Source organism: Acinonyx jubatus, chromosome A1, assembly GCF_027475565.1.
Source record: "Acinonyx jubatus isolate Ajub_Pintada_27869175 chromosome A1, VMU_Ajub_asm_v1.0, whole genome shotgun sequence".
Lineage (NCBI taxonomy): Eukaryota > Metazoa > Chordata > Mammalia > Carnivora > Felidae > Acinonyx > Acinonyx jubatus.
The window spans coordinates 80,656,344-80,681,232 of NC_069380.1; the positions used below are offsets into that span (position 1 = coordinate 80,656,344).

The 24,889-nt window shown below is 59.5% G+C and overlaps 1 protein-coding gene across 12 annotated transcripts in view; it reads left to right on the plus strand.

Annotated features, from left to right (window-relative positions):
* Nucleotides 1-24,889, plus strand: part of MCF2L (MCF.2 cell line derived transforming sequence like) — a 132,205-nt gene that overhangs the window by 99,315 nt on the left and 8,001 nt on the right. For 11 of the 12 annotated variants that reach the window (XM_027065248.2, XM_027065252.2, XM_053218053.1 and 8 more), the window contains 21 exons: nucleotides 6,312-6,431; nucleotides 8,010-8,126; nucleotides 8,636-8,785; nucleotides 9,493-9,617; nucleotides 10,566-10,680; nucleotides 13,994-14,113; nucleotides 14,362-14,553; nucleotides 14,973-15,164; nucleotides 15,691-15,850; nucleotides 16,535-16,605; nucleotides 16,811-16,887; nucleotides 17,341-17,407; nucleotides 18,061-18,176; nucleotides 19,297-19,366; nucleotides 20,689-20,781; nucleotides 20,883-20,975; nucleotides 21,621-21,746; nucleotides 22,762-22,983; nucleotides 23,203-23,295; nucleotides 24,256-24,334; nucleotides 24,471-24,537. In XM_027065248.2, the coding sequence (XP_026921049.2) occupies nucleotides 6,312-6,431; nucleotides 8,010-8,126; nucleotides 8,636-8,785; nucleotides 9,493-9,617; nucleotides 10,566-10,680; nucleotides 13,994-14,113; nucleotides 14,362-14,553; nucleotides 14,973-15,164; nucleotides 15,691-15,850; nucleotides 16,535-16,605; nucleotides 16,811-16,887; nucleotides 17,341-17,407; nucleotides 18,061-18,176; nucleotides 19,297-19,366; nucleotides 20,689-20,781; nucleotides 20,883-20,975; nucleotides 21,621-21,746; nucleotides 22,762-22,983; nucleotides 23,203-23,295; nucleotides 24,256-24,334; nucleotides 24,471-24,537 (2,465 nt within the window). Of the gene's footprint in view, nucleotides 1-6,311; nucleotides 6,432-8,009; nucleotides 8,127-8,356; nucleotides 8,487-8,635; nucleotides 8,786-9,492; nucleotides 9,618-10,565; nucleotides 10,681-13,993; nucleotides 14,114-14,361; nucleotides 14,554-14,972; nucleotides 15,165-15,690; nucleotides 15,851-16,534; nucleotides 16,606-16,810; nucleotides 16,888-17,340; nucleotides 17,408-18,060; nucleotides 18,177-19,296; nucleotides 19,367-20,688; nucleotides 20,782-20,882; nucleotides 20,976-21,620; nucleotides 21,747-22,761; nucleotides 22,984-23,202; nucleotides 23,296-24,255; nucleotides 24,335-24,470; nucleotides 24,538-24,889 lie in introns of those variants that run through there. The other variant, XM_053218078.1, reaches the window with a different exon arrangement.

A 24,889-nucleotide genomic window follows, 5' to 3' on the forward strand; every position in this document is an offset into this window, starting at 1 on the left:
AGTGGTGGTTTAGAAATTGTCGAAGTTAACATTTTCCCAGCAGAATCGCCAAGAATTCTCGGTAGCTTCAAAGAATTCTGATGTAAGAATGCACTGATCATATAGGGCCAACCATGCTGTGCGTGTACTCAGCACGTGTCCTGGGACTCTACCGTGCTCCCGCCGCTGTATGAGGCTTTGGGTGTTGGGGGTATCAGCAGGGAATGAGCTGGAAGTATCAGCCAAGTGGGGTGCTGACAGTTGACAGAATGCCGTGATATGGGATATGACCAGAGGTGGCCAACACCCAGGGGGGGCCCGAGGCGGTGCCGACCCATCCTGCGGGGAGCTCAGGAGGCTGTGAGGCAGGCCCCATTGCCTTTCTTGTGCATGTGCCATTTCTGAGCCAGGGTGTGGGGTGTGACCACCATGGCTCTGCCGTGGGGACAGGAGGCAGGAGACAGAGCAGGCACACCAGTGCCAATGCCCGGTGCTGTGAACCTGCACCACTGGCTGCGGCTGGCCTGTGCTCCACCCGGGGGCTTTGGGAAAGCCAGGCCAGCACCCTGGAGAGGGTGTGTTCCCCTGCCCTGCACTGTGGACAGTCCCCAGGGCACCTGGGCCACCAGCTGCCGCAGGTGCGATGAAAGCAAGCTGGTGGCACCGAGGCTCCGTCTCCAAATATGTCTGGCCACCTGAGTGAGACACGGCACTTATGTAACATGCTGTAATACGGCTGTTCCCACCACCATGTGGGCAGCTCGTGAGCAGAGCCCCCCTGTTGTGAGGTATTCTTTCTCCTTGTTGGATGCCTTCAGCTTGGCTTGAAATAGAACACAGGGAGGCAAAACCCAGAGTCCCCAAAATCAGATGTTCTGTGTCTGCGTCAGCTCTGAGGCGTTGGGGGCAATGGGCGCTTGCCTGTCACGTCGTGGTCACAGCCGGTGGCCTGTCATGTTGTGGTCATAGCCAGTGGCCTGTCATGTGGTCACAGCCAGTGGCCTGTCACAGTCATGGTCACAGCCAGTGGGCTGTCATGTCGTGGTCACAGCTGGTGGACAAAGGTGGAAACAAGGAAACATAGAATGAGGATACATTGGTTCAAAGTTTGCACCGTCCTCGGATGAACAAACCTTTTGAGAACTACCTGAGCTAGGATTCCGTTTCACACATTAGCCCACCTGTCCTAGACCACGTGTGTGTGAGAGTGTGTGTGAGCATTTGGGTATTTATAACAGTGTACGGGTTTACGTTTTGAGCTAGCCCAGTTCAAGCTCCGTCTATACCGTAGAGCATGCTGCTGAAGAAGGTTCGGCTCTAGGCATTCTTAGTCTGCGCGGGGCAGGAATGTGGTTCTTGCCGGGAGGCCGTTGTCATCCGTGCATGCAGACAGGGTGCAAGGCGACATATCCGGCGATGCAGGGTCTTTAGGGCATCCAGTAAATATGCCACATATGGCAAAATAATACTGCATTAAACAAGGTAGTGAGTTCCTGCCTTGTGCCACTTCCTGGAGTCTAAGCACAAGGTGCTGAGCACTGATGGTGAAGACAAAGCAGTGTGAGCCCCAGGAGGGCTTCCCGGTGGAGGTGACACTGGACAAGAGTCAGAAGGGGAGGAGGAGCTGTTCAGCAGGGAGAGGACGATGAGCATGCCCCTTGGAGTGTAAGCAGAGGCGGGAGGTCAGGGGGTGCAGGGGTGAAGGGCAGGTTAGCAGGCGGGGGCATGTCCAGGCTGCAACCTCACCCAGGGGTCAGGAACAGAGTGGGCCATTGGGAGGTGCAGCACTGACCACGGCATGGCCAGCTGTCTCTGAACCAGCCTTCGTGTGTCCCACGTACTTCCGCAGCCGAGAGGAGCTCACAGGGCACGGAGCCCGCGGAGGCCGGAGGGAACAGGGCTGGGCCCGTTCTCGCCGCACCGCAGGGGGAGAAAGCAGGTAGCCCAGGGCAGGGCAGCTGGGGGTCATCAGCCTGGCACACCAGTGGGTGGGTCCTGGGGGTGGGGACAAGTCCATGCAGAGTGTTCCGGAAGGGCGTGTGGACAAGTGTCCTTCCTTCAAGTTTGGCCCTTCCTACATATTTTTCATTGAAACGTCTGTTCTTGCATGATGTTCGCAAGTGTCCCCAACACCTACCGAAGGGGTGGCCTTCGCTGCCCCTGTCTGGAGCCCCTGCATCCAGACCTCATAGGAACAGCCTGGCAGCAAGAGGCCTGTGCTCGCTGCCAGCCTCCCCGAGTTATGCCCTGGGGTTATCAGTACACACACCTGTGCTTGGTTTCTGCCATTGCCAGGCAGACGGAGTCGGTCAGGCTGAGCTGCTCCATTTTATGGATTAACTGTGTAACGCGGGCCGGACAACTGTGCTCTGAGCACACCTTCAGAGAGTTCCTTGAACTGGAGACAGGTTTCAAACAGTGTTCCCCAGAGCACCAGGATTCCGGACATTCCAGTGTATGGGTCGGCGTCAGCTGTGCATGTAGATGTACACGCGTCTCTAGGAATGTTGATCCAGAAACCACTTAACTCTCTGTCTCCAGATGACATTTGTGTGGCCATCACACTGTGCATGTCCCTAAGTCAGCCAGGGTCAGCCCCATAAAATAAACAATTTTGTTTCAGTGTCTTAGAAACCTACCACAACCCTTTTATGGTCACTGGATTACTAAGTTACAAAAAGATGTTATTTTGTAGCCCTCATCCCCAATCCTCTATCTAGTTACTTCTGTTTTGCTTTATGTATATTTTTGAGAGAGAGAGACAGAGCACAAGCGGGGGAGGGGCAGAGAGGGGCAGACACAGAATCTGAAGCAGGCTCCAGGCTCAGAGCTGTCAGCACAGAGCCCGACACGGGGCTCGAACTCACGAATCGCGTGATCATGACCTGAGCCGAAGCTGGACGCTCAACCGACTGAGCCACCCAGGTGCCCCCTGTTACCTCTGTTTTTAAAATATGACTTTAATGTTGGTATTGCCCCAGCTCTCAGTTCAGAGAGTTGGTTCCAACCCAGAGAAGGTTTAATTACTGCTCTTTGTGGTCAAAGTATGTGTTTGTGTAGGTCGTTTAACGCCTTCTCACGTGACCACTTCCGTGTTGAAGAATCGGGGACCAAAGCAGAGAGGAGGCAGGGGAGGGAGTGTTTTCCACCTTCAGCAGCGGGATCTATGTGCCTGGAGGAGAAATGAGGGTGATGAAAACCATCTTGAAATTTAGAAAAGATGGCTCACTGTCATCTCTGCAGGGAGACTTTTAAGGAGCTTTTTCCTTAAATAGTGGCAGCCAGTTTCCCAGAGGCCAGTGACAGGTTCGAGCAGCCCTCTCATCACAGGTGACCCAGAACCTGCCCACGGGCTCCCACCTTCGGTGTCGTTCCTCTGAGTCATTTCTATTCTGCTCAGAGGAGCCAACCCGCATGAGTGCCACCGAGACACTGGGGACCCGGCGCCCTGCTTGGGGGCTGCCTCCACCACTCCCCTCTGGGCCGCGCCGTGGGTGCCTGGCACAGAGCGGGACAGCAGACGGGCGCGGGCCACACGAGGCTTCCCCCCCAACCCACTGAACGAGGCTGAATGTGGAGGCTGTGGGCGGTGCCAGACATGGCTCTCAGCACCTCCCTGCCCACACGCCACACTGCTTAGCAGGCACCTGTCCCCGGGGGCGGTGCAGAGGCCCACCCGGAGGCCACAGATGGCTGAGCGTGGGCGCCGGAGACAGCGGGGCCCTTGTAGAGGCTCAGGGGCCCCCCGCCAGAGACACAACCTGGGGTCCCCAGTGACAGGTGGTTCCCACGTGCCGGCGGCCAAAGGTGGAAGAGGAGCTACGGGGGAAGGTGAGGCGCTTGCTGTGGCCCGTGGGCAGTGTCATGCAGTGGGACCGGCTCACACGGCTTCCAGGCAGCCAGGGGCAGGGCCACCCGAGGACGGTCACTGGTCATCGGTGGCCTTGGGCCATGGGGATTTGTGGGGCACAGAGACCAGAGCAGAAAGTGGAGTTGCAGGGATGTAAGCTGTGTGCTTGAGGGCACAAGCCTGAAGCGAGGCAGCGGGCAGGTGGCTTGCTTGTGGACTGAGGCCCTTGGGAGCCAGGCGGGTGTCCCAGCAGGAAGCATGGACAGGTATACAGGCTAGGCCCTGAAGGGGGCCATGAGCAGGGTGGGGCTGAGGTCAGGGAGGCCACTGCGGCCGGCTCTGGACTCTGGTTTGTTTGCGGGGTTGGGGAAGTCTCTGGAAGGTTTGCACAGGATGTGTCATGACACAGTGGACCTCATAGAAGGGTCACGGTGGCACTTCCGGGGGGGAATCGGCTCAGGGCAGCAGTGGGGGGTGAGGAGTAGGGAAGCCAGCGATAGAATCTGGGGGGTGTCCCGGCTGGGGCACAAAAGGAAGGGGTGGCTAGGAGAGCCCAGGGCGTGTGCCGAGCGCTGACCGGTCATGGGTACTGACAGGCGCTGGCCTGGGCCGCCCAATGCCTGCGGGCCCAGACCTTGGTCCAAGCCCTTCTCTTGCTCTCACACAGAGATCAGGTCTGGCATCAGAGGCTCAGGGCTGTCAGTGCAGTTCCAGCCTCGGGGCCTTGGGGGTGAGGCCAGGGCCCCACATTCAGCTATTCGCACCTGGTGGCACTGAGGCCTGTGGGTGGGGAGTAAAGCTATCCCAGGATCCCCGATCCCGTTCTCCCCAGCTTCTCCGGGGATGCTCCAGGCCCTGTGAGACCCTCTGGATCAGACACTCCACAGGGCCGTGGAGTCTGAGGGCTGCGTGGGGTGGGCCATCCAGGGCGGTGCATGTGAAAGGAGAGGGGCCACCCTCAGACAACCACAGCCCTGGTCCATGCGTCTTCTCAAAGCCACTGGAACCACACAAGGACTGAACGTGTTTTATGTTCCCTACTGAGGCCCTCAGGTACCTTTTGTTCCTAGAGTTTTGTCAGACCCGGTGTTCCCAGATTCCGGGACGGGCTTGGTCAGGAGGAGGAGGCCAGACTCCCTCCCAACTGGGACAGCTACACTATGGGCTCCTCGTCTCAGGCTGGATTCCGCTGGCCAGGCTGAGAGCGGTCTGGGCCCGAGAGCGTGGCCCAGGGTATGGCCGCAGCCTGAGCATCCATCAGCAGGTGGACAGGTGAACAGGCTGAGACACACAGGAAATATAGAGAGGGGCGCATACACAGCCAGGACACCCAGGCCAGCCGTCTCTCCTGCCGCGCCCCTTCCTGCCCCTCCGATGCGGGGCCTTGGGCTGTGCTGCTCCTTACCGTACATCGTATTTTAGCTGCACTGGGCCTAGTTACCCAGAAATCAAACTCGGTTCCTTCAGAATGCCTTCTTGTAGTAATGGGGGCTCCCTGGGCATCAGCACCTGGAAGTATCGGCATGTGGAGTAGGCTTTCAGTGATATGTGTCACACCACGTTGTTGAGGCTTTGTGCGAGCACCACATTAGGTGCAGTAGGAGTGTGCACTGGGGGAGGCACTGTTTTGTCCCTGTTTCACAGATGGGGAAACAGAGGCACAGGGAGGTGAGCAGTGTACCCGAGGTCACACACCTTGTAGGCAGAGCTGGCAGCCAAAGAGACTCCTGTCTGCGGTGCGTGCGCTAGGGCGCAAGCTCCCGTGTATGTTTTGGAACACAGCTTGTGTCTATATGGCTTTGTTTTTCTTTGACAAGCATCTTGGTTCCCTGGGGCTCTCATAACAAGTGCCACAGACTGAGGGGCTGGAAACAACAGAGAGCTACTCCCGTCCTCACAGTCTGGAGCCCGAGGTCCGAGGTGAAGGGGCCTACAGGTTGGTTCCCTGGGGCCATGCGGGAGACCCTGTCCCTGTCCCCAGCTTCTGGCAGTGTCTGGTGATCTCTGGGGCCCCTGGGCTTATGGACACATCCCCCGTCTTTGCCTCCATGTTGGCACGGCATCTCCCTGTGTGTCTGTGCCCAAGTGTCTCCTTCCAATAAGGACTAGGCATATTGGGTTGGGAGCCACACTGATGACCTCACATAAACTTGCTCACTTCTGTAAAGGCCTTTTCTCCAAATATAGTCACATCCTGAGGCACTGGGGTTTGGGCTTTAACACGTGACTTTGGCAGGACACCTTTCAGCCTGTAACTAGTGTAATAAGCTTTTGACTTTATAGCTGATAATGAACGTGACGTAGCTGCAGAGGCAGTGTGACTTTCTCCTGGTAAGACGTGGGACGTGTCTAACAGCCCAGCATCAGCAACCACGCGGCCTCAGTGAGCGCCCTTCCGCCTGGACCACACATCCACTGCAGCCATGCGAGGACCCCGCATCCAGCAGTGCGTCTGCCCACAGCCCTCTCTGTTCTCTTGCAGGCGTCCTTCCCGGCAAACCTCCAGCTCGTCCTTGTCCTGCGCCCAGCGGGGTTTTTCCAAAGGACCCTCTCTGACCTCGCTTTCAAATTCAACAGAGATGACTTTAAGATGAAGGTGCCGGTGAGTGGCCTGCCGCGGCTCTGTGGGCAGAACAGAGCATGAGCACGTTCTTGGCCCACGCAGCTGATCGAAACTCTTCAGGTGCTAAGCCCAGCGCCAGGGGCGTGCCCAAGCACACAGCAACCCCGCTGGGCATTGCCCCTTCATTCCCTAGCGGTCCCCAGGGCTGACATCCACCCTATGCCTCGGGTGATCCCTGTGGAAGTGCAGGTGCTTGTCAGAGCCACAAGTCTAGAACATTCTTACTGAGGGTCAGGCCGAAGAACGAGAGCCCAACAGGCTGAGAGCCATCATCAGCCTCCTAGTGAGAAGCAGCCAGGAAGCCTATTTCCCATGAAGCCTGCTTGCACCCCACGTCACGACAGTCACTGTGGGAGCAGCGCGGGGCCAGCTGCCAGACAACGCCCAGGAAGCCTTTGTTTTCCATGAATCAGTTTGCACACAAGCCCCCAGCTTGTGACCTCGCCTTGAGACCACCTCGACAACGCCCACCAGGTTGCCTTCAAGGACCTGAGCTCCCATGACAGTGGTTGTCCGTGACACCCTTACCTGTTCCTCGGTGCACGGGGTGGGGTGCTCTGCCCAGTCAGGGGCCATGAGTGAGGCGCCCCTGGCCCTGTGGGTGAGTCGCATGCTGCAACCCTGACCCCCGGGCTTCGGGTCTTGGAGAAAACCCATGCACCTGCGGTGTTTGCAGCACCGAAACGCCTTCATTTCTGACAGCCCATTTCCTCGACGGTTAGGGACAAAACCACAGAGACACCGGCTGAAAGTTAGTGGCCTGGCACTGAAATCACCAGACGTGCTCTGTGCTCCCACCAGGACCCAGTCTCCTCTGATGGCCACCTCTCAGCCCCAGGGGAGCGTGACACCCACGTCCAGCCACTGGGCACGTGAACCTCGTTAACAATAGGTCTCTACGCAGACCTGTGGCGTTCAGTAATCAACAACACACAAGGGGGCGCTGGGCTCCATCTGGCCAAAAGCTCTCAGGACCTATTTTGTAGGACCTTAGCATCTGGCTGACAGCTTACAAAGCAAAGGCTGTATTTTTACCCAAAACTCACGGACAGAATGTCCTCAGAAAGGACAAGAGAAATAGACCAATGAAAGCAAGCCCTGTGCAAAGAGCTTCCTCGGTCCCTGAAGCCACGTGTCCCGTGGAAGGGCACGGCCCTGACTCTGGTGATGTCTGTAGTGACTTTGCTGGGCTTTGGTGGGAACAATGACAAAACCATCCTCTTTCAAGTCAGAGCACTGCTCAGTGACCACCGCGAGCTCCCTGGCGGATGCCTGACGTGGGTGGTATGCCCAGCTCTGTCAGGGTTCCAACACCTTCCCTCCGTGCTAAGGCCCATCGTCACAGGCCCATTTCACAAAGGGGTAAACTGAGGCACAGAGAGAATAAGTGACTTGCCTGACGCCAACCAGCCTGGAAGTGGTAGAGCTGGGGTTTAAGCCCAGGTCCAAAGCCAGGCACCTCCTGTCCACGCTGCCACCATTAGTGACCAGCGGGAGAGCTTTTCTCCCCCGTCCGCTGGGTGGTCTCTTCACGGGGCGGCTTTCTTCCTCCTCTAGGTCATAATGCTGAGCTCAGTGCCAGAGTTACACGGTTACATCGACAAGTCCCAACTGACTGAGGACCTGGGCGGGACCCTGGACTACTGCCACACGAGGTGGCTGTGTCACCGCACGGTGAGTCGTCCCAGGCTGCCCGCACGCGGGTGCTGGCTGTGGGCGGTGGGTCTCCTTAACCCTGAGTTAATCGGCCAAATAGCTTTTGCACTATGATGCTGCCTTTTCCAAAGCCGTGTTCCCAGTAACCTCACTTCTGTTCCCCAAGAATGAGGAGATGGTCTCAGCGGACCTCAGTCATCTAAAGAAATAACATGAGTAATAAGTTCGGGAGTGGCTTTCTCTGGGCTCAGAGACCAAGAAACAACAGCCCTGTGAGGGGTGGGGGCGGATGTGGCCCTCGGGCCTCTCTTAACTGGGCAAGGGGAGACTGGGCGCAGAACGACTCTGGCTGATGAAAGTGAACGCAGAGAGTGTCCAGTACGTTTCTGAAGCCACCAGGCCCGGGGTCTGGTCTAGGTGTGACTGCAGCTTGCTGTGGTCCTGCCCTCTCTGACGACGCCCGAGCCCCTGCACCAGACACCTGCCTCCCGGTGCAGCTTGGTGATGGTGTTTTCCTTCTTCCCCAGGCGATCGAAAGCTTCGCCCTCATGGTCAAGCAGACTGCTCAGATGCTGCAGTCCTTCGGGACCGAGCTGGCCGAAACGGAGCTGCCCAATGACGTCCAGTCGACAAGCTCGGTGCTCTGTGCTCACACGGAGAAGAAGGACAAAGCGAAGGTACGTGTGGCTTCTGTGCGAGGCCGCCAAGGGGAAGCAGCCCCGTGGGCATTGGGCAAGACAGGCCGAGGCCGTTCCCAAGATGCCTGGGGCAGGGGACCTGGCGAGCGCTCCCAGGGGAACTGAACGCACTCCTTTCTAAAAGCGGCTCGTGGTCAGACTGAGGGACGTGGAGCCTGAGTGCAGCCAGGAGCCGCAGCCTCGCTCTAATTGGGCGTCCAAGGTGCCAGGGCTGCAGGGCCGCTCGCCAGGCGCGTCTGCCGCTTATGAGCGCGAGCAAGGCAGGACTTCTGCCCCCAGTTCCCAGGCGGCAGGCCGGGTCATGGGCCGCCTTGGGCGACCGCAGCCCGCAAAGCAGCGTCCGTGCTCCAGTACTGACCCCGTGCCCACGGAGCCTGCGCCGGGTGGGGTGTGGCTCCGGGTCAGTGGTGGCCGTGACCCCCTCACTGGTGGTCCTTAGGGGTGGCCCCCAGCCCGAGAAGCCTGCCCTCTCTTTCGCTCCCGGCGGTGGGGACACTGTGGGATCAGGCCCACAGAGGTCTGGTTTCCTGCTATCTCTTACCTCATCCACCGACCCCGAGCGACCTGTAGCCTTAGCTGTGCCCCAGCCACAGTTGGGAGAGTCTTCCAACACCTGCCGTCCTTCAGTGGCTCTAGGGGAACGAGGGAGTGAGCGTGGGGTGCCAGGCCCTGTGCTGTCCCCGCAGGAGGACATGAGGGCGGCCCTGGACGAGGGACAGAGCCTCCTGCAAAGCGTCAGAGAGCCCCTGGCCAAGGGCGGGGGGCGGAGCCTGAGCCAGGACCAGCTGGACAATCAGACCACCGTGCAGAGGTGAGGGCCCGAGCCGGGGGCAGGGCATGGCCACGGACTGGGGACAGAGTGACAGGCGGCAGTGACCCCCATCCCCTCGTCCTCATGGGAAGAAAGGGGGCCACAGGTCCTTACCACTGAAATGCTCTTCTTCCATATCCCGAAGAAAGTGGCTGTTCTGGGCAGGAAAATTTCTCAGAGCGAACAGCGCTTTTCTGCAGCCTGGGAGACATTCAAGGGAGTCCGTGGTGACAGGGTCTTACCAGCCTCATGGAGCCTCTCCCCTCCCCACCTGCCCAGCCCTGCCCACCCGCTGGTGTGCCCGTGAGGAAGGGACCCGCCAGCTCCCGCCCCCCACTTGAGCCTCGGGTCTTCTCGCCTTCCCTGTGAAGGGGACCACAAGCACGTCCTCCCTGGGCCCCCGCTGTGCGGATACTTGCCGTCCCTAACACCGCATGGCGCCCCGGAACGCCCGCAGCTCCATGCATAGGCCAGGTCCTCATTTGGGGAGGAGGTGGGCACAGGAGCAGAGCCTCTGGACGGCTTGCTGGTGACACCAGGCCACCACAGGCTGACCCAGGCCCAGGTTCACACGCCGGCCCAGTGCTCCATGCTGGGGACGTGGGAGGCCCCGGGGGACGTGGGGGAGGCTGGGGTGAACCCCAGTGCTGACAGGGTAACACGCACAGGGTGGCATGGCTCTGGCCTGGGAGCCATGACCGCGAATGGTGGCAGCTCACTGTGCCCTTCGTCCCGAACCCAAGTCAGATGTGAGAAGTGCAGAGCACTGTCACATCAACCTTGTAACACACTAGTCCCTTCCCCCGAAATGCGTCCCCTCTGGCACATTTGGCCTGCGAGTCCCATGTCCAGGGCCTGAGAGAGAAGGCGAGGGTCCGGGCAGCCCTGGAGATGGAACCCGCGCCCTGCACCTCGCTCCCGCTCAGACGGAGCCTCACCCCCGCCCAGGCTCCTGGCCCAGCTGAACGAGACCGAGGCCGCCTTCGATGAGTTCTGGGCAAAGCACCAGCAAAAGCTCCAGCAGTGTCTGCAGCTCCGGCACTTTGAGCAGGACTTCCGAGAGGTGAGTGGTCGCGGTGGGGGCGCCTGGCACTCCAGCCACAGGAAGCCGCTGCGCACTCAGCTGCCCCGGTGACGGCGAGACTGGGTGGGACGAGACCTTGGAATGCGTGGCGAGTAAGCCGTTGCGCACAACAGGTTACCAGACCCCGTCGGCATGCACTTCCTTCCGTGTTCCCCAGGGACGCGTCCAGGAGCCATGCATATGCTCCTTTACCAGCGTGCATTTGTCTGCGCCTGCTGTGTGCTGGCCCGGGGCCCCATCCTGCCCATACTGGGCGGCACGAGGGTCAGGACAGGGAGGCGTGGTCCTGGCATTAATCGTCAGCGTTGGGGCTCCACAGAAGCCCGCTGCTCAGTCATTTATGCAGGGTCAGGACACGGACACATCTGCGTGCCCTCACCTCACCATGGAACGACATTTTCCCTGGGCCTTCTGGTCAGGACTGGGGATGGGTGGGGGGTGGGATCTCGAGGGCATGAGAAACGAGTAACAACACCCGGCACTAAGGCTGTTGTAGGGCCATGTGCAAGGGCAGGTTCCGACACCGCCCGCCCTCCCCCCCACCGACCAGTCCTGAAATGTCACGTTTCAGAAAACATGGGATTGGCTCAGTTAGCGCTCACTGCCAAGCTTGGGCAGGCACAGGGAGCCAGCCTCCCTGACTTGGACCAGAGAGGTCTCCTGCCAGCCCCTGTGAACAGCATGCCGTTGGGGGCGCATGGAGAGCATGGTCGTCCATGACGTACTTCTGCAGGGGCTGAGGAAGGCTGGCCAAACAAGCTTTCTATTTGGGGATGGTTGCAGGTTTGTGTGCATTGTGAAATAATCCAGCAAGACCTCACGTGCCCTCAATCCAGCTTCCCCCAGAGGACACATCTTGCAAAATCGTGCTCAGCATCGCAGTGTGGACATTGACACTGACAGACTCAGCACACAGAACATTCTGTCCCAACACAGACCCGTGTTTCCTTCTTACAGACACACTTCCCTCCCACCCCGCCCCAGCCTGCCCCGCTCTGAACTCCTATCCCTCCCCCTCCTGAGCCCCCAACCCCTCCTGAACCCCCACCCCATCCTGAACCCCATTCCCTCCCACCCCTCCCCCTCCTGAGCCCCCAACCCCTCCTGAACCATACCCCTCACCCCTCCCTCCTGAACCCCCACCCCATCCTGCACCCCTGGTAACCTCTGATCTCCCTGTTTCCATATGCTATCATGTCAAGAATGTTCTAGAAGGGGCGCCACACATACTTGGCCTCCTGGCTCTTTTCAGGCAGCGCCGTCTGTTACATTCCCTGGAGATGGAGGCAGGTGTTGCGTCTTTGCTCTTGTCCCCGCTGAGTAGTTAGTGTCCTGGGCCGTGGACCAGCCACAGTTTAACCGTCCTCCTGTTGAAGGACACCTGGGCTGTTTCCAGGACTTTGCTACCATATAAAACGTGAACACAGCTATCATTTCCCTGAGGTAAATGCTCAGGGGTGCGGTTGGGGGTCGTGGTTGCTGATGTTCAGCTTTCTGAGAAGCTGCTGACGTGTCCCCAGAGCACCTGCACCTGTGCGCCCAGTGGTGCGCATGAGGACGTGGCTCTCGCATGCCCGCACTGTGCCCGGTGGTGTGCATACCTTACACGCCTACTCTGGGGGTATGGGGTGCGCCTCACTGTGGCTCTGCTGTGCGTTTCTCGCGGCTGGCAACGCGGACCGGCCTGCCTGCACTCGTGGCCGTGTCTGTCCTCCTGGTGAAGTGCCTCTTCTTCCTGGTTGCCTGTTTGTGACCCTCGTCCTGGGTGGGGGTGGGGGTTTTACTCCTGTGACTTGGGAGTTCCCTACATGCGTAGGTCCTGGCCCCGGCCAGACCTGCCGTTTGAAAATCTGTTCTTTAGTTTGTCCCTGTGTCTCAGCCTCTGACAGCACTTTTCACATGGCAAAGGTTTTAATTCTGATAAAGTCTCATTTACCAATTTTTTTCTTTTAAGGATCACACTTGTGGTCCATCCCATATCCTAGGTCCCAACCATGTTCTCCTCAGCTTTTCTTCCTAAAAGGTTTATAGTTTTACGGTAAGTCTGTGATCCATTTTGAGGTAACTTTTGTGTAGGGTGAGAATCAGGTCCTGGTTCAGTTGTTGTTTTTTTTTTAAACATTTTTATTTATTTTTGAGAGACAGAGTGTGAGCAAGGGAGGGGCAGAGAGAGAGGGAATCACAGATTCTGAAGCAGGCTCCAGGCTCTGAGCTGTCAGCACAGAGCCTGACGTGGGGCTCAAACTCATGAACTGTGAGATCATGACCTGAGCCAAAGTTGGACACTTAACCGACTGAGCCGCACAGGCACCCCTATTGTTCAGTCTTTAATCTTGGGATGTCCAGGGGCTCTGGTGCCGTTGTCGAAATCATGTCAGAAAGCCATTGGGCAGGTCTGTTTGGGTGGGTTTCTGGGCATGCACCCCATCCATCTGTCAGTACCTCGCGGTCTCGGTGACCATGGCTGTGCGGTGAGTCTTGAAGTCAAGTGCACAGTCCTTCTGTTCTCTTCCAGAATTGGCCTAGCTCTGCTTCTGCTCTGCCGGCTGCATCTATGTTGTAAGATCTTGCCTATATCTGCGTGGCTCTGCTGGGGTCTTGATAGGAACTGTGGTAAACCTGTATTTTGGGGAGAGTCAGATCTTTCCTACAGCGAGTCTCCCCATCAGTGAACGCAGTGGGTCTGTCTTACCTTGCATTTAGATTTTCTTAGAGCTTTTTCATCAGTATTGTACAGTTTTCAGCAAACCATTTCAATACATGTTCTGTTTGATTTACACTTAAGTATTTCATTCTTAAGCAATTGTAAATGGTGTTTTAAATTTTGGTGTTCATGTGTTCATCACCATAGGTAGAAATACAACTGCTTTTTGCGTGTCTATCTTGTCTCCTGAAACCTCGCTGATCTCACTTTTTCCAGGAGTGGTTTCGTAAGAGTTCGGGGATTTTCCACATAGCGGAGTAGGTCATTTGCAAACAGGGATGGCTTGGTTCTTTCCGTTTCCATCTGATGCTTTTTGGTTGTGTTTGTATTTGTTCAGTTGTGTGTTAGTTTTGCTGTCTTGCACCGGCTTTATGACTGGTGAGAGTGGACACTCTTGTTCTCACCGATGTCACAGCTGTCCTTAGGCTGCAGGACTTGTGTGGAGGCTCCTTGTCATGCTGAGGGCATGTCCCTCTGCCCGGTTTCCCGGGAAGGACCTGGCTCTTCTGTCCTCCCTCCTCTCCTGCTTCAGGCAGGAGCCTCCATACCTGACATGGGCCCGGGCCTCCTGCCCCTCCTGTGTTCCAGGTCAAAGCCTCCTTAGACGCACTGGCCCAGAAGATAGCAACCTTCACGGATGTGGGCAACAGCCTGGCACATGCAGGGCATCTCCTGAAGGACCTCACCAGCTTCGAGGAGAAGTCCAGCGTAAGGACAGTGGTGTGGGCCATTGTGGGCAGGAGACAGCCTACGGGGAGTGCTCAGGGCACCACCAGGGTCACTTAGGAAGGCGGGCGAATGGGGCTGTCTTGCCATCCGGTGGGGGGCGTCCGCGGGTGGAGGGACGGAGCCCCTTCCGCTCTCACTCCCACCCCGACAGATCCCACCCAGGAAATCGCACCTGTTGCTCTAACAAACCCAAGCTGAGCCGTGTGCCTGGGGTGGCTCCCACGCAGGTGTCTGTAGAGCGGGCCCTCGCACTGGCCCTGGAGGGTGAGAAGCTCATTGACAGCAGGCACTACGCTGTGGATTCCATCCGCCCCAAATGCCATGAGCTCCAGCACCTGTGCAACCAGTTCGCGGCAGAGGTCGAGAGGAGGAGGGGGCTGCTCAGCAAGTCCCTGGAGCTGCACAGCCTCCTGGAGGCGGTGAGACCCCTCCCCATGCCCTCCTGGTCCCGCATGGTCCCCCTCCCCACACCTGCCTCTCCCACGTGGACCGCAGTCACTGGCTGGAAGCTGACCCCATTCCCTGCTGTCCATGGGCCTGTCTCGAGGCCCAGCCAGTCACAGATGCCCATTTCTAGAATTCACTTGCCACAGCTGATACATCTTGCCGAGGACCAGAAATTCTCTGCACTTGGCCCCTCTGTCCTCTGTGTGAACGAGTCCAGGCCGGATGACGCACGTAGCCTTGGGGTGCCGTGTAGCTGGGTTGCAGAGATCCCCAGAATCGTGGCGGCCGCCGGTGGGACGGGAGGGCCCTGGCCTAGCACGCGTAACACACACGCCAAGACCCAGCCTCTGACGGGCCCACTCTCTCCCTCTGCCGTGCTTGGCGTGTCCAGTCCATGAAGTGGTGTGATGAGGGAATCTACCTGCTGGCCTCACAGCCTGTGGACAAGTGTCAGTCCCAGGAGGGTGCTGAGGCGGCCCTCCAGGAAATTGAGAAGTTTCTGGAGACTGGCGCAGAAAACAAGATCCAGGAGCTCGACAGAATCTACCAGGAATATGAACCCGTCCTCACCACAGACCTGATGGTAAGTGGGGCCCATGCTCGTGGTGGGGGCAGGGGCGGCCGCCATGAGCTCTTCCAGGACCCTGGGCGTCTTGAGGCTCAGCTTCCCCTCAGCACAGGATTCCGTGACCCGGCGGCCCTCCTGTGCCTGGGGTCTTTCCCTGCAAGACCACCACTGGGGGCACCCCCACCCGGTTTCCCCAGCACCCCGCCTCCTGCATGCCCCCCTGTACATCGCGCCGACCCCAGCCCCCACTGCCGCCCAGCCGGCTGCCTACACCCCCGGGGCACCCACAGGGTCACACCCTTCCCGCAGGGACAGTGTGGGGGCCACGTGTCCCTCCCTTCCAGCTGACTCTCCTCAAAGCTCCAGGTCCTGCATTCCACGGGGTCCCACCCCTCCCTCCTGCGGCGGGGGTGGGGGTGGGGGGAGTGCAGGGTTGTGCCCTGGCGGCTGGCTGTGACACTACAGCCCAGCCTCTAAGGAGGCCAGGCCTCTCACTTTGCTGGCATCGCTGGCTCACGAGCCCACACACCTATCCCTTCAGGAGCACGTGCAGAAGGTCTACCAGAAGCAGGAGGGCACGGAGGAGATGTTCCACCGGAGACAGGCCAGCCTGAAGAAGCTGGCGGCCAAGCAGACACGGCCCGTGCAGCCGGTGGCCCCCCGGCCAGAGGCACTCACAAAGTCACCCTGCCCCTCCCCAGGTGTGCACAGCCACCACCCCTCCCGTCCACGGTGGGCCCTTGCCCAGTTTGTAAATGAACTTTTATCGGCACAGGGCCAGTGTGTGCCGAGTGGTTGGGGCAGAGAGGGGGTGGCCCGTGGACTAGGACATCCACTGGCTGTCCAGGGACTTTTCCCCGGTTAGCATTCCGGTCTCTGCCCCAGCCCATCTGTCCTCAGTACTGTTGCCAAAATGGTTCTCCTTCAGCATCTCTGACCACAGCCCAAAGCCCCCGAGACAGCAGCCCCTCATGGGCTCCTTGGAGCCCCTCCTACAGCGGCACCTGCCCGCCGTACTCTTCAGGGCTTTGGCAAGTGGGCCGCAAGTTGGTGAGACTGTGGAGAGCCGGCCCCCTCCCGCCACCTGCTGCAGCATGTGGCACCCATCAGAAGGGACCCTGGCCCCTGGCCTGGTGGTGTCTGGGTCCCTCGTGCTCACAGACTCCGTGCTAGCCTGTGCGGCCGGCCATCTTCCCGCTCACCTGTCTCCCACCTGCTCTCCTCTTTCTCCATGTTTCTCTGCTTTCCTCGCCCTTCTCCAGGGGACTTGCTTCTTTTCTCTCTGAAAGTTCAAAGTAACCCCAGGTGCTCCCAGGTCCAGTCCTTCCTCTCCAGGCAGTAAGGTATGAAGCCACGTCTTCCTTCCCCACTTCTTTCCAAACCAGGCAGCCGGAGAGGCTCTGAGAACAGTCCTGAGGGCAGCATGCTCCGGAGAGGGCCCTACAGGAGGGCCAAGGTGAGGCCACAGTCCATGCTGCCCCCACAACAGCTGCCCGCCATCGCGGTCCAGCACCACCAGGCTCCCCCTGCCCTGCCTGTGTCGTGGGACCTCAGATTCCTCCCCAGATGGGGAATGAGGTGGGGCTCCTTGAAGTCAGGACGCCAGGCTGCACCTTCTGGCATCTGAATGCTCAATGCACTGCGTGCTCGTCTTTCCCCAGAGTGAAGTGACTGAGAGCCGGCAGGGCCGCGGCAGCTCCACAGGCGACGAGGAAGAGAGCCTGGCCATCTTGAGGAGGTGAGCGGCTCTGGTGCAGACACGGCAGGTGCGACCCTGTCAGATCTCCGCCTTTGGCCACAGAGAATCCGAGTGCAAAGAAGCCAGAGCTGTTGGATAGTCAGCTTCTACCCCAAAGCTGGCGTCCTGGCGTGGACACACGTGCACCACGCTGTGGACAGATGTGAGGTCCACTTCTGGAACCAGGACTGATCCAGTTTCTCCTAGAAAAGCCTGTTGTCCCTGGACCCTCAGGCAGGACGCTGGTGACTTGAAATGGCTCGTGTCCCCCTTTCTCAAGCCGTAGGTGACAAGACTGATTCCACAGAGACAGGCGCGTAGCCACGGCTCCTCAGTGGGCTGCACCCGTGTGCTGGCGCCCTCTCTCTTCTCCCACCACACCTGCTCCGAGCGTCTTCTCTCTGTGCCCTTCCTGCTCTAATGCTTTCTCCGCTGTCTGTGCCCCACTCACAGGCATGTGATGAATGAGCTCTTGGACACGGAACGGGTGTACGTGGAAGAGCTGCTCTGTGTCCTGGAGGTGAGTCTGCAGGGGTGGGGGGATGGCCAGGGAGCCCTGGGGCCCGTAGGCCCACCCGCCCCATGCAGCAAGGGTGAGAGGATGGTGGCGGCTTTACTCGCACGGCCCCACCGGCGGGACCAGGGACAAGGAGATTGAGGTACTCGGCTCAGGGACCCGCTCCAGCAGCACATGGCTGACCCCAGGAGTGTGGCGGGAGCGGGAGGCTGCGTGTGACTCCATTGCAGGAAGAGCTGAACCGTCTGGGTCTGGGTGGAGGCAGAATGGAGGCCCTGGAGGACTGTTGCCAGCAGGGCAGGGGGCTTCTGGGCACTGGAATGTTCTGGATTTTGGTCTGGGTGGTGGTTACAGGGGTGCAGACATTGAAATGAGTCATCAAGGAGTACCCCCAAGATTTCTCTCCTTCATACAAGTTACGTGAATCTTCAAAGTTAAAAAGCAGAAGGACAGATCCCCCCCCACCCAAAACAGATGGTGCTGTTTGTAGCTCACGCACGTTGGTCGGCACTTGCTGCCTCGTGGTCGTCCTAGAAACGGCCGGTGAATAAATATGGATGGATTCACTTTCTAAAACCTGAGAGGCATCCTCTCCCCGCGGGCCTCCCTCCAAGCACGTGATGGAGGCCGCGTTCCGACCCCTCCCCTCCACGCAGGGCTATGCCGCCGAGCTGGACAACCCGCTGATGGCGCACCTCGTCTCACCCGGCCTCCAAAACAAGAAGGACATTTTGTTTGGAAACATGGAAGAGATTTACCACTTTCACAACAGGTCAGGCCCTCCCCTGCCCACCCCTGCTGGGCACGGTCTGCCTCTAGAGCAGGCCCCTGCGGTGAGCAGGAAACAGTGGGCTCGGGTGCACGGCGCCCCCAGGCTGGTTCCCGCGGCCCACCCGCTAGCCCGGAGATGTCGGATGCCCGGTGCTTGGAGGATGCAGGAGCTGCCGGCCCACTCCCGCCGGCCAGCAGGGGCCGGTCTGCTTGGCATGAACGTTGGGCCCTTTGGGGCAACCCTGAGGCCACACTGCCCAGTCAGGTGCATTTCGTTCCCAAGCCTGTTCTTGAAAAGGAGGCAACGGCAGACATCCCCATCCTGCCCTTCTCCCCTCGTGAGCGCTGTCTGTGGCCACCGTGGCTCCGGGGGCAGAACAGTGGTCCTTCTGTGGCTGTTCATCCCTGGCCCCTCACTGCAGTTTGTGGGAGCTTGTGGGGCAGGACACGAGGAGGTGGATGCAGGGTGCATGGGGAGGGGGCAGTCACACAGACGGCACGGGCCCTGCCCTCCTCTGGGCTTCTTGTGTCTGACCACGTGCTTTTGCCCCTCGGTCGCTAGTGTCTCTCACCCACTGGTTCACAGAGGAGGCACCGGTCTGCAGCCGGGCCCTCTGGACCCCACCCCTTTCCACAACGGAGGTACACGTCAGGTGGCCTGGTCCCTCAGTGTCCTTGGCTCACCCCAGCCTCCGCCCTGGGTCCCTAGTGGCTCTAAGCCACGGTGCTAGTGTTGTGAACTGACCCCAGGGAGCTCTCCCTCCCAGCAGATTCACCCCAGGCTCCGGCTGGGCATCTGGGAGTGTCTCTGGGGCAGAGCTACCTGGGTGTGGGCAGGGCTTTCACACCTGGGCCTCATGCCTTTCTGTCTGTTGAAAAGGAGCTGTCCCAAGTTCTGTGTGAACACCGATGTCAGAAACATGAAGGGACCCACAAGGGGCCAGAGTGCTTAAACCTGAGAGTTTGCTTCAGCCAGGACCCAGGAGTGACCCGTGTGGTCTGCAGATTATCCAGACTTAGAAATAAAAGTCATCAGGAAAATAGTATCTGTTGATTTGTTATAGGAAGTGTCTCCTTTGGGTTGCTCATCGCATGACCTAATGCAAACTTTCTTTGTCTAGAATATTCCTGAGGGAGCTAGAAAACTACACTGACTGCCCGGAGCTGGTTGGAAGGTGTTTTCTGGAACGGGTATGTGCTGTTTCAACATATGCTTGATGGTGCCTTACTTGTTAAAATAATAATGACTTTAATGTGTTTTTGTTTTGTTTTGAGAAAGAGTATGGGGGGCGGAGAGGGGCAGAGAGGGAGGGAGACACAGAATCAGAAGCAGGCTCCAGGCTCCGAGTTGTCAGCACAGAGCCCAACGCAGGGCTTGAACTCACAAACCATGTGTCATGACCTGAGCTGAAGTCGGACGCTTAACCGACTGAGCCACCCAGGCTCCCCAATAATGAGTTTAAACCCTATCACAGTCTCCTTCTAACCAACTGAAATGACAAAGTTTCACTCTGTTCCTGGTTTGCCTAAGAGGATGTGATACTTTCTGGAAGGGCCAAAAGTATATTTTTTCTCAAGTCCAAAAAGTTCAAAAAAAGGGAAAAAGTATAAAACATCAGCATTTCGAAATGCCAGATTTATAAAGCATCTGTCTTGCCTGCACACGTTAGACAGAGCTGAACTTTTCTTGAGGTGGTGTTAGTGTCATGTCTGGTCTTTCCCTGGTCACCCCTCTCTGCCCACCCCCATACTAGCAGGTGTGGGACGGGTCCCCTTATCTTTCTCCCTTTGAAACTGCAGACGGCCCCTCTTCCAGGCAGGGAGAAGCAGTGGGAGAGGACAGGGCGTCTCCTCAGGCCAGCTTCACACACTGCTCGCTGAGCAGTGTGGCAAATGTAGCGAAAGTGAAGCCATTTTCACAAAATGAGATGGAGGCTGAGACGCGTCACCATGAACGAGGGCTATCGGGCAGAAGGAAGGAGAAGGGGCCACATTTGTCCTCCGACCCTGCCTGCTCACTGGGGACGCTTCTGGGTGCTGTTTGAGAATTGGGGTGGAGGGTTCCTTCACACTGCAGGTCAGTGGTTCTCAAAAGAGGCCCCCTGGCCGACAGCACCAGCATCCCAGGATCTTACGGGGAATGCAGGTTCTCAGGTCCCGGCTGCAGCTGCTGAAGCAGAACCTGAAGTGCGGCTCTGTGTCGTAACAAACCCGCAAGCGGTCCTGGTGCACACGCAGGTCTGCGCACAAGCCCTGCGTGTTCTTCCCCTGGAAAGTTTGCGTGCACTTTCAGTCTGTTATCCTCACGGCACAGAGCCAGCCACGTGGTGCTAACCTGTGTGAAAGGCGTCTCAGGACTAGCGCAGCCCTGAGCAGTGGTCCCTGGGGGAGCCGTTTCACAGCTGCCCCACAATGAAGGACGCAGTGTCTGTGGTGGAGGAGGTGCACGGGGTGCGGGGCTGTCGAATCGCACCCCGAGGCACTCTGTGACGTGCACTCTGTCCCCGGCTCAGATGGAAGAGTTCCAGATCTACGAGAAGTATTGCCAGAACAAGCCTCGCTCTGAGAGCCTGTGGAGACAGTGCTCCGACTGCCCGTTTTTCCAGGTGTGTCTGGGGACCCTCCTAGTGAGAGTGCTGTCTCCTCATTAGCTGACTGTCACACAGGGAACAAGAGGACCCTGTAAAGAGGTTTCTGGGACTTGCAGGAATGCCAGAGGAAGCTGGACCACAAGCTGAGTCTCGACTCCTACCTGCTGAAGCCAGTGCAGAGAATCACCAAGTACCAGCTGCTGCTCAAGGTGATGTGCCCGCAGCTGCCTGCTGCCCCTGCTGCGCCCTCCCAGCCCCACACCCCTGCCAGGGCCCCGTCTCTTCACAGATCTGTGTGGAGGACTCACTGTCCACCGGCCATCATGGCGGGGGGCGGGGGGGGGGGGTGCGGGGAGCACAGAGGTGACCAGATGGGCAGACTTGTGGAGCACACACTTGCCACTCGCCCTGGGCCGTGCGCTCACACACAGTCCTCCCTGCAAGGCCGGCCCCGGTGCACAACCCGGTGGACATGAAGGGCATGCCTTCAGCTGTCCCATGTTTGGGGGTGCCAGGTTGGAGACAAAAGAGTACCCAGGTCTAGGAGTGGGAAGGCGGGAGCTGCACAAGGGGCCTCGCCCCATCCAGGCCTGGCCGCCTGCCTCGGGAGGCGTCCCTGTGTGCAGCGTCAGGCAAGACTGTGGGAGTGAGGCACGGGGCGGCGGGCCTGGGGGTGGCTTCCTGAGCTGGTCTGAGGCCCGCGCCCCGGGCAGACCCACCACGAGCGGCCTTGTCCGCGGTGCCAGCTGTGCAGGGAGCCATGCTGCATGTCCTGAGGGTCCAAGCATGGGCACGCAGCACGGAGTAGAGCGTCCAGTGCCCTGCGGGTATGTGAACGCGGCCTCGTCCCCCAGGAGATGCTCAAATACAGCAAGAGCTGCGAGGGGGCTGAGGACCTGCAGGAGGCACTGAGCTCCATCCTGGGCATCCTCAAGGCCGTGAACGACTCCATGCACCTGATCGCCATCACCGGCTATGACGTAAGGGCCTCCCCGTCCGCTGAGGAGCCTGGTGACGGTCCACCCACCGTCCTTGCAGAGCTGTGCCTGGGGACATCCGTGTGCGGGTGTATCACCTGCATACGCTGGGGCGTGCCCTGGCGCATGGGGACATGGGAGCCTTCACACCTCCCACACCCACACGTCCCTGCACCCGCACCCACACCCCCCTGCACCAACACCCTCGTGCACCCACACCCACAACCCCCGCACCCGCCCACACGCCCCTGCACCTGCACCCACATCCCCCTGCACCCACACCCACATGCCCCTGCACCCATACCCATACCCCCCTGCACCTGCACCCACACTCCCCTGCACCCGCAACCCCCTGCACCCACACCTGCACCCCCCTGCACCCACATGCCCGTGCACCCACACGTCCCTGCACTCGCACCCACACGCCCCTGCTCCCACACCTGCACCCCTCTGCACCCACACCCACACACCCCTGCACCCACACACCCCTGCACCAGCACCCCCCTGCACCCGCACCCACACCCCCCTGCACCCGCACCCCCATGTACCCACACCCACACCCCTGCACCTGCACCCTCATGCACCCACACCCATACCCCCTTGCACCCGCACCCACACACCCCTACACCCACGCACCTGTGCACCCGCACCCACACATCCCTGCACCTGCATGCCCCCACACCCACACACACATCCTCCCACACCCAGGAGATGGGACCTTTGTCCTAGCGGATGGTCCTCTGCTGGCACGTCCTCACCACCCAGAGTCCAGTGTGTGCATCCTGTGGGTTTGGACAGGGTGTGAGGCCCGTCTCCCTGCTGGAAAGCCCCTGTGCTCCGCCTGTTCACCTTCCCTGGCCCACGACCACCCCCGGCTCCTGTCTCCCCAGTTCTGCTTTTCCCCAAACATTACATAGCGGTGGTCTATGGGACACAGCCCACCCCCCACCCCCCCGCCCAGGCGGCCTGCTTCTGTTTGGCGACGTGCACATAAGGCCCCACTTTGTCCTGGGCTTAGGGGAACCTGAGTGACCTGGGGAGGCTGCTGATGCAAGGCTCCTTCAGCGTGTGGACAGACCACAAGAAGGGCCACACGAAGGTGAAGGACCTGGCCAGGTTCAAGCCCATGCAGCGGCACCTCTTCCTGCATGAGAAGGCCGTGCTCTTCTGCAAGAAGAGGGAGGAAAACGGGGAGGGCTATGAGAAGGCCCCTTCCTACAGCTACAAGCAGTCCCTGAACGTGAGTGAGCCTTAGTCCCTGCAGCCTCAGCCACGCTGCCCACTTCAGGCACGGGCCACTCTTATCTCTGGGTGTGGGAGTCTGGGACCCCGGGCGTCCTCAGCCCCCACCCCAAAACCGCTTCCGTTGCTTCGGGGACCCACCAACACCTTTCAGGGATGGGGGGCCGGCTCTCATCCCACGCACTCATGAGCCCATCTCCCTGCTTGGCGCTGTCAGATGGCGGCAGTGGGCATAACCGAGAATGTGAAGGGCGACATGAGAAAGTTCGAGATCTGGTACAACGCCCGGGAGGAGGTGTACATCATACAGGTAGGGCTGGTGTCCCCGGGCCGGGTGCTGGGCACGTGTCAGAAAGGCCTGTGGCAAGAGCTGGTGTGTGTAGACTCTTCCGTGTGGCTTTATCACCCGGAAGCCATTTAGGGGCATTGCCCTGGGCTGTCGCTACCCTGAACTGAGCCCAGGAGGAAGTACAGGAAACCAAGGTTAGGGTGCTCCGAGGGCGTGGCCGGGAGCACAGGCTTGCATGTGCCTGGACGGCACACCTGGGCCATGCTTATACATGTGACCGGGCTGCCTCACTGGTGAGGGCCGGAGGTGGGAGGCCATGAGTGCCCCCTGAGTCCGGTGAGCCCAGCGCCCTGTGAAGGGGCACCCTTCACACCCAGGCACGCTGGTGGGACGTGGTGGCCACGGAGCGCCGTCACCACACACACCAGCACCGCCAGGCCCACGGCGATGACGTGGGTCTGCTCGGCACAGGCTCAGGCGCCAGCCCCAGAAGCTGCCAGAACAGTGGCCAGCCTGCTTCTCCAGAGTCCAGCTGCCCGCCCGTCACTCCCACAGGCCTCACACACTGCACCGAGGCCAGACGGCGGCCTGCTCCCCTCTCTCGCCCTGAGAGTTAGAGTCTACTTCAGGGTCTCGGACTCCTGTCAGACATGTCACCTAACACAACACCCTGGGCCACTTCCCAGAGGAAGGTGCTCTCAAAGGGTGGTCTGTGCCCCAGGGTTTCCACTGAGTCAGGCGCCAGCGAGGGCGCAAAGCTGGTGGCCAGGCGGTCACAGCCCACCGCCTGTGTGGCCGACAGACCCTTCCTGTCACGCCCATGAGGCGGTCCTAAGGCAAAGGGACCATTTCTCCTTCCTCCTGGGCAGAGCTCTTGTTATCAGTCCCCACGGTCATCCTCAGAAGCTACCAGGGTAAAAGCAAAGCGGCATCTTCAGGGAACATGCGCCCTTACCTCCTGGCTTTCCCCCTGGGGCACAGGCACCGACGGCGGAGATTAAAGCAGCCTGGGTGAGTGAGATCCGCAAGGTGCTGACCAGCCAGCTGCAGGCTTGCAGAGGTAAGAGGTCTGGGCCACCAGCGGCTCTGCTCTGCTCTGGGCGCATTCCCACACACGTCCAAAGCAACTCCCAGATTGTTGGCTGTTGTTGGAGGTGCGGTCGTGCAGCGCAGGGTCTGTGTGTCCCTTCCCGCAGAAGCCAGCCAGCACCGAGCACTGGAACAGTCCCAGAGCCTTCCTCTGCCCACGCCGCCCAGCACCAGGTGAGGGAGCCACCTCCGCTCAGGACCATGGGAGCCTGTCCCAGAGCCTGCCTCTGCATGCACCACTGGGTGCACACGGCCCCTTCCCTGAACCTCCTCACTAGGAATTTGCTCCAAGCCCCCGGGACGGCTTGTCCTCTGGCATTACGTGCTCGAGGGTCCATCCCTGCGGGCCAGCTTCGGGGACGGTGTCTCCGGCCCCACCCCTGGATGCTGCTGGCACAGGTGACTGTTAGCTGCCAGGTTTCCATGATGGTCGTGCTTCAGACAGGGCCTGTCGGGTGCCGAGGCGCAGAGCCACGCCCGCGGCTCACAGTTGATAGGCACGCATGTTTCAGGTGCCAGCCCTGAG